This window comes from Argentina silus, assembly GCF_951799395.1.
Source record: "Argentina silus genome assembly, chromosome: 7".
Classification (NCBI taxonomy): domain Eukaryota; kingdom Metazoa; phylum Chordata; class Actinopteri; order Argentiniformes; family Argentinidae; genus Argentina; species Argentina silus.
In genome coordinates this window covers 15,626,184-15,633,869 of record NC_139661.1, presented here as the reverse complement: position 1 = coordinate 15,633,869, position 7,686 = coordinate 15,626,184, and the positions used below count along the sequence as shown (strand labels likewise).

The 7,686-nt window shown below is 43.3% G+C and overlaps 1 protein-coding gene across 2 annotated transcripts; it reads right to left on the bottom strand.

Moving 5' to 3' along the window:
• Positions 1-1,548: 1,548 nt before the first annotated feature.
• On the bottom strand, positions 1,549-6,726 carry LOC310806566 (uncharacterized protein). 2 transcript variants are annotated; one of them, XM_083672714.1, is made up of 3 exons: positions 6,585-6,726; positions 6,313-6,371; positions 1,549-3,662 (listed from the first exon to the last, which is right to left on the bottom strand). In XM_083672714.1, the coding sequence occupies exon 3, from the start codon at positions 3,569-3,571 to the stop codon at positions 2,831-2,833; it is 741 nt and encodes a 246-aa protein (XP_083528840.1). In that variant the 5' UTR covers positions 3,572-3,662; positions 6,313-6,371; positions 6,585-6,726; the 3' UTR covers positions 1,549-2,830. The 2 variants fall into 2 exon arrangements, with proteins under 2 accessions (XP_083528840.1, XP_083528841.1); XM_083672715.1 differs by having other exon boundaries at positions 6,339-6,371.
• Between the last annotated feature and the right edge of the window lie 960 nt (positions 6,727-7,686).

Below are 7,686 nucleotides of genomic sequence, written 5' to 3'. Positions count from 1 at the left end.
ACATGCTTGTGCATGCAAACACGCACGCACGCACGCGCACACACACACACACACACACACACACACACACACACACACACACACACAGGAGACCCTCTCTGTGTCTCCCCTCCCCTGTTAGAAACTCTTCGCTGTCCTCCCGCCCCCAGACAGACAGGCATTGTGGTGAATCTTCAACCCTGGAAAGAGACACTCATGACCTCTATGATGCTCTGTTCCCACCAGGAACCCCTGGGTTTGGCCGAAGCCAAGGTGGGCTGAAACAGTCATAGATAGTGACAGTAATGTCCAGCTCACACCAGGGGAGGCTGGTGGAGGTAGAAAGGCATTGTAATGCATGAAATGGTATGAGGAATGGTATCAACGCATGTTCTACAGGCTGTTTACTCAAGATGGAAAATATGTAAATTGAAATGAATGGAAAGAATCCTGTTGGCAGCATTATGGTGCTCAATCATGGCTTGGGTATTCTGCTTGAGGTATCAATCATTTACATGTTTTTATTTCCTAATTCTTCACATCTCTACCTTTTATCATATGACAGGTAAACCACCTTTGACAATTACCTGGTCTGGTATCCTTAGTAGAATGGTGATGTACCTGTTAGTGCAGTCTTGCCTGCATGAAATGGTGCCAAGTAAGATTGGCTGAGATTATAAACAGTATTTATCTCCTCCTCACCCTGGTCGCTCAACTGAGTGGTTTAGAAATGAGGGATAGTTTATGGAAACTTTTCACAAGGGGAAAGAGTTTAAGCAGACTTGGGGTTTTGTTATTGTAATGGACACTGAATGGCGATCTGGAGATTCCCCAGTGGATTCCAGCTTCCCGTTTTAACCTTCTAAAAACCCAAATCCACTGAGTTATACTTCCCGTTTGCACGTTACCTCTGAGTCTCCCCCACCCCCGCCCGTCTAGATTTCTCAATCTCTGACGTTGTGACTTATGACAAACCTTACTACCAGGAAGCGCAGCAGTAGCAGCTATATTTCACTTGTTTTCGTTGATTTAACATTCACCTTTGTCATGCAGTGAGCTGGTCAGGCAGTCAGTGGTCAGTCATATGAGCTCAACTTTAAACAAAGGCTTGTACTTTTCCATGACACACGCATTCCTCTGCTGCTTGAGCGGTCATATTGTCGCGTATACCCTTGTGCGATGGCGGGGCGCCATCTAGTGGGGAGTTAAGGGATTGAATTAACCTCGAAGCAGAACTAAAAATCAGAATTTAACAGTAAAGTAACGTTACACAAATCCCTTAGGGTAGGCTGGAGAAGGTAGATATCGGAGGACAGGCTCATTGTGATGGATGCAATGCACATGTTTACCATTCCTCATTACAATGAGTCCATCCTCCAACTTTCACCTCCACCAGCCTCCCCTGTACAGTACAATGACTGCACTGTGATTACAACAAAGCTACTAACCCATTCAAAGGTACTGTAAACTTGATGTATATTATATACGAAAAAGGCCACAAGAACACACAAATAATTCCATATTAACTTTATTTCAAGTTTAGGAAACGCAAATTATTTTCTAGTGCAATATTTGACAATGTAACATCAAGGAAGTAGATAAATACATAAAATAAGGTTTATTTTCATTACGATAAAAATCTGGATGATCCTAAAATCCAAACTGTGTGAGACGGCAAACTGTTGAAGGCGTAAAAATAACCCCTGAGAAAAAGCAAGTGTGTGACATGACAAGGAAATGACAACATTCAAATAAACAAACAAAACATGTAAACTTGGTTTTTCCCATATTAGAACAGTGTTTCAGTCTCTCTCAGCTAAACATCAGAATAAAATCATACATTTTCTTTTAAAAAAAAGAAGTCACCAAGTCAAAGAAAAAAACAAAAGCAAAATAGCAAACACTGAAAGCAGCAAACATTTATAAATTTACATTTCTCTCTCTGAAACAACCATCTCAAGGCTTAACTTTCCAATTATTTCCCCAGTCATGGTGTCTCACCTCAAAATGTAACTGTTGATTTGCATAGCCAAAGCCAGCCTTCGTTTGCATAGATGCACATAGAACATGTTTACTGTGGCTGGAAACTAGAACAACAGGGCCATTATACCTAGTATAGCTTTGCAGGGGAGGCTGGCGGAGGCAGAAATCAGGACAGGCTCATCCTAATGCATGGGATGCATTAGTCGTGTTTGATGCCATTCCCTCATTCAGTTCCATGCATTACAATGAATCCTCCGATTTCTACCTCCACCAGCCTCCCCTGAGCTACAGTAAAATACCTGGCCTGTGGCATACGACTGTGTTAGCAAACTGCCTCAGAAAGTAAGGGGGCTTTCTTGTTCAGCATGCATCACAGTAGGACGTAGCAGTGTTAGTAGTAATAATTCAGAATATGGTGACAACTTAGAAATACATTATCAATACATAATAAACAGTATAAGCTGAGAGAGGTATGTAACATTAGGACTCTTTTAAAAGTGCTGAAATATGCTGCAGGAGTTAAAATCTATGATTATCAACATTAGTGACAGACACATCTCCAAGTGACGTCTGTGATTTGTTGCAGTTTAACCAGCGAGGCGGCCATTTTGTGTCATTCTAATGATGCCTGCATTGTCGGTCCAATGTGTTCCAAGGCCTGCTGTGGCATTCCAGCCTGGGAAGGGGGGTGGGAGAGAGAGGATTTGGACACCCAACACTTTCACAACAGTGCTGGGCCAAAATGTTTTGGTTTTGCAGCTGAAACGTTATTTTCTTGCAAAATCAAAATCACTTGGCAGTAGTGCGCAGCCTTTTCTTCCTTCAAGTCAGAGGTGTCACCCTGCGTGTGTGTGTGTGTACGCCAGTCTCATTTCTGTCTGAACACAAGGAGGAAGATGATAATCCCTGTCAGAAGCACCATTATCATCACCACACACACGAGGAGGAAGGCTCTACACACCGGCCTGTTGGACAGCCTCAACAGCATGCTCATCCCCCTCCCCTCCTCCGCCGCTCTTGCCCCCCCTCCGGCACCCACAGGGCGGTTGGGCAGCCCCACGTCCAGGGAGTGTCTGACGGAGCGTAGCGAGGCCAGGGAGGGGGGCGCATCGGAGGACCTCTTCACCTGGAGCTTCCCTTTGCTGCGGTTGAAGCGGATGCTGTAGACGCGCTGCATGGCCGATGGGAGGTAGGAGAGCACCGTGGGGTCTGTGTCCAGCTTGGGAAGCCCCAGGTCGGGCAGGGGGGTGAGGCCGCGGCAGAGGGGGCACTGGATGGAGTCCGGCTGGGCAGACTTGACGTTCATGCGGGCCAGACACTCCAGGCAGAAGGTGTGTTTGCACCGGAGCATCTTGGGGGTGCGGAAGACGTTGTTGAACTGGCTGAAGCAGATGGCACACTCCAGGTCCGGGGCTTCCTCATCAGGCAGTTGGGGCTCCAGGTGGGGCGCTAGGTAGGGCTCCAGGTGGGGCTCCAGGTGGGGCTCCAGGTGGGGCGCTAGGTAGGGCTCCAGGTGGGGCTCCAGGTGGGGCTCCAGGTGGGGCTCTAGGTAGGGGTCCAGGTGGGGCTCTAGGTAGGGGTCCAGGTGGGGCTCCAGGTAGGGGTCCATGGTAGATCAGTTGGGGGTGGTGAGAGGTTGGAGCCTTTGGCCTGCAGCAGCATCAGGAGTCAACTACCAGGGGCATGGTATTGCTGGGAACCTGAGGAGAGATGCAAGAGGCAAGGCCCAGTTTTTTAATGTTTAATCTAGATTAAAAATAATCCTGTGTTCTCTTAATTCTGTTCACCCAACTAGATTTGTTCTCGTTTTGATTGACTGAAAGACAATATGGGACACACAAACATCATCGTGACCATGATATTCATACAGCAGGAGCTTGCTGAAGCATGTGCATCTGGAACCAGTCTGTTCTCCATTAGCAATGGAATAACACTGAAACTGCATTATCATCTGTCTGATTCCATGATGCTAAACCTCAAAACTCCCTTCCTGTTGTCTAACTCTAGACTTGTCCTGTCATGGTAAGCTACCACATGATTCTTTGTGGATATCAATAGTACATATTTGCCTTGGAAATAAACGTAACAAAATGGCATACAGCATGTATGCAAAGCATTCTGACCTTTAGACGCATGCACCAAGTCCTATACTGCACAACTGACCAGAAGATGAAAAGCGTCAAATCATTGTGCCGACGGTGAATAAAGTTTCCTAGATTGTCAACATTCTAGAGTGCCAAAGGTGCCTTTATTCACCAAAAACACAAATTATGATGCTTCATTTTGTAGCCAATCAAAGTATTGTTGCTAGGTAAATACCATAAAACAATTGGCACTCTAGGTGGTGAGTGTTCCAGAATTCTTTGGCAGTTAGTGAGTTAAAGCTGTGATGTGAAAAGTTGACTGATTATACAGTGCCTATAGAAAGTCATCATACCCCTTTGAAATAGTTACTATATTTGTCGTACAGCCTGAAATCAAAACCCATTAAAAAAAACTTTTTCCAGCTTTATGTACAAATTTAGCCATACAACATCAAACTAATGAAAAAAAAGGCGACAGTTCTGAAAATTTATAAAAAATGAAAAACAAGAATAACAGGGTTGGAAAGGTCATCAGTCCCCTGATTTAATACTTTGTAGAGCCACCTTTTGCTGCAATTACAGCCATCAATCTGTTTGGATATGTCTCTACTAGCTTTGCACACCTAGATTGGAGAATATTTGCTCATTCTTCCTTGCAGAATTGTTAGAGTTCAGTCAAATTCCGTGGTGAGCGGCGATGGACTGCTCTCTTCATGTCCATCCACAGATTTTCTATCGGATTTAAGTCAGGGCTCTGACTTGGCCACTCAAGGACATTCACCTTTCTATCCTTAAACCACTGCGTTGTACTTTTGGTGGTATGTTTAGGATCTTTGTCGTGTTGGAAGGTGAATGACCTGCCCATCTTCAGCTGTCTAGCAGAGGGACGCAGGTTGTCCTCAAGAATTTGGGTGTACTTGGCAGCATCCATTTTCCCTTCAATCCTGACCAATTGCCCAGTCCCCGCTGAAGAGAAACATCCCCACAACATAATGTTGCCACCACCATGCTTCACAGTAGGTATGGTGTGTTTTGGGTGGTGTGCTGTGTTCGGTTTTCGCCAAACATAGTGCTTGGAGTTCAGTCCAAAAAGTTTGACCATAAAACCTTTTTCCACATGGCAACAGAATCTTCCAGGTGTGTTTTTGCATAGCACAAACAAGACTGACTGTGGCACTTTTTCAGAAAAGGCTTCTTTCTTGCTACCCTGCCATACAGGCCAGCTTTGTGTAAAGCTTGTGAGATTGTTGCCACATGCACAGACAGACCAGTCCCAGCCATAAAGACTTGTAAGTCCTTCAAAGTTGCCTTTGGCCTCTTGGTAGCTTCTCTGATCAATGTCCTCCTGGCTCGGTCATCCAGTTTGGATGGACGGCCTGATCTAGGCAAGGTGTTGGTGGTGCCATACGCCTTCCACTTCTTAATGATGCTTTTATTTTCACTTTGATGAGGGTTATAATGTGTACATACAGCTCAAAAAAGTCAGATTTGATTTATTTTAATTTCCAGGGTGTAATGTGACAAAAGGTAAAGATTTCACAGGGTATGATTACTTCAAGTTCCAAACAACATCCTTCATCATAATAATAATAATAATATAACTCCACTGAAATGGACTTGCGGTGTTGGACATTAGCTGTTGTGTTTCTGCATATGCCACGATTTGAAGAGGCAGCCGCCAGAGACAGAAAGGCAAAAATCAGTGAGTCAGAGTGTCAGGTAGGACACTGCATTTTAGAAAGTGCTTTTTGGGACCAGTGTTCGTAAATGAAGTATTTCTTTCAAGAGATCTCATTACCTGACTGTTACCAATACATTCATTCATTCATTCATTACCAATACATTCATTCATACATTCAGTCATTACAACAAGAAATCTTGAATGTTACACACTGCACCTTTAAGACCCTGTGCCTGTGAGCCATCCTGGTTAGTTGGTCTGCCATGAATATTATGTTTTTGGTCTTGGATAAGAATATAGACTTCCCAATTAGAAGTTACCTGTCTGCAGTATGTCATGCTGCTCTTCTTAAAATGCTTCTTAGGTGAGCATATAAAGGGGAATTTATTAAAGATGTATACAGATCAGTAAGTGCAAGTTATAACAGCAACACATGTTGCTTACTATTAAAATGCAAATTTAACCCAGTTTCACCTCCTACTGCAGTATCTCCTACAGTTGAGCACAAAGACATCAATATTCCCCTTAAGATAAAAACTGGACATGGTTGACACACCAACAGAGTAGGGCCACCTTTAAACACACCTGAAACAAATAGATTTGATACTCACTGATGAGTCCGGCTTTGTGAGTGAGGATTTGACCTGTATGTAAAGAAGGGGAAACAGTTTATCCTTTGACAGATAATAAACAGCCCCATAGTCCTGTTGTCTGAGGACAATATTACATTGTAAATCGTACATTGCATGATTGGGTGGTGGTGAGAGGTAATCAAAGGAGTAGCCTCAAAGTTTATCCACCAGCTTCAAACCCACACGCATACTGTCAAATATGGAGTAAGCTACAGCGACAGCTACCTTTCCAGTCAGTCTTCCCGTTGTTATTTGCCTCATCTATCAGTCCTCGGGTGGTAGTCCGTGCGTAAAGTTTGGTCTAGCCAGTGAGCGCAGGCTGGTCCCCCGGGGCAAGGTCAATACGCACTCCAAACAAACTGTTGATCTTTCAGGCGCAGCGTCCTTTGTTTCTAGCTCCCTCCCCTCTTTCTCCCTCTTATTCGGCCTTCCTCCTCGGTAAGTTACAATTTGAATACTGGAATAATATAAGGAAACATACATGCGTTGGCTAGTCAAATGACCGTAGAGCTAAGATAGAGGCTACTATGTAAACTTCCTATGTAAACGAGCGCCCCCGGCCGCACAAATCTGCTGTCGGTGATGACACCTGCGGATACTTGATGTTGATTAGTCGGCCCGTAATTAGACCGCTAGCAGGGCCAAAATACGAAAATAATGTATAATAAGCCCAAGTCTATTTCAACTTGTGCAATAATTGGAATAGGTGCGAAATATTGTTTGGGAATTACATCTGAATAGATTAATCTAAATTTGAACAATAGTTGGCCTATAATATCATTAGTTGCAGCCATAGTTGTGTTTAGATTTTGTAGTAGTTTAATTGCTTTTTTTGTGCCATATTAGCCTGAATAACGTGGGATCGTAATTAATGATGATAAACTGTTTCTACTATCAAAATAAGACTTTGCATGCCCACAAAGTTTCTTCTGGAAATTATTTTTGTATTTGTTATTTACAAATGGAGACCACTTCTCCTAAGTTCCCCATTCCCCTTCATAGAAAGTAAACGTATGCCTACAGTATGTTGTTATTATGTTATTATGTAATGCTTCTCTCATCTTCTGTATCTATCTATATATCTATCTATAGATATATCTATCAATTCATCCAACCAACCAACAGACCAACCAACCATTCATCCATCCATCCATCCAACCAAACCATCTAACTTTATCTGCTACCATAATAAGACTCTCACTTTCTTTCAACTTCCCAGCAAATGTATCTATCTATCATCAAACCATCTTAAAACTTTTTCTACTACAAAAATAAGACTCTGCTAGCCCACAAAGTTTCTTATTTTATTTTTTTTCTTAACTTATTT

Bases quoted from the DNA above. Each gene is read 5' to 3' on its own strand.
- LOC310806566 (XM_083672714.1), bottom strand. From the start codon at position 3,571: ATGGACCCCTACCTGGAGCCCCACCTGGACCCCTACCTAGAGCCCCAC.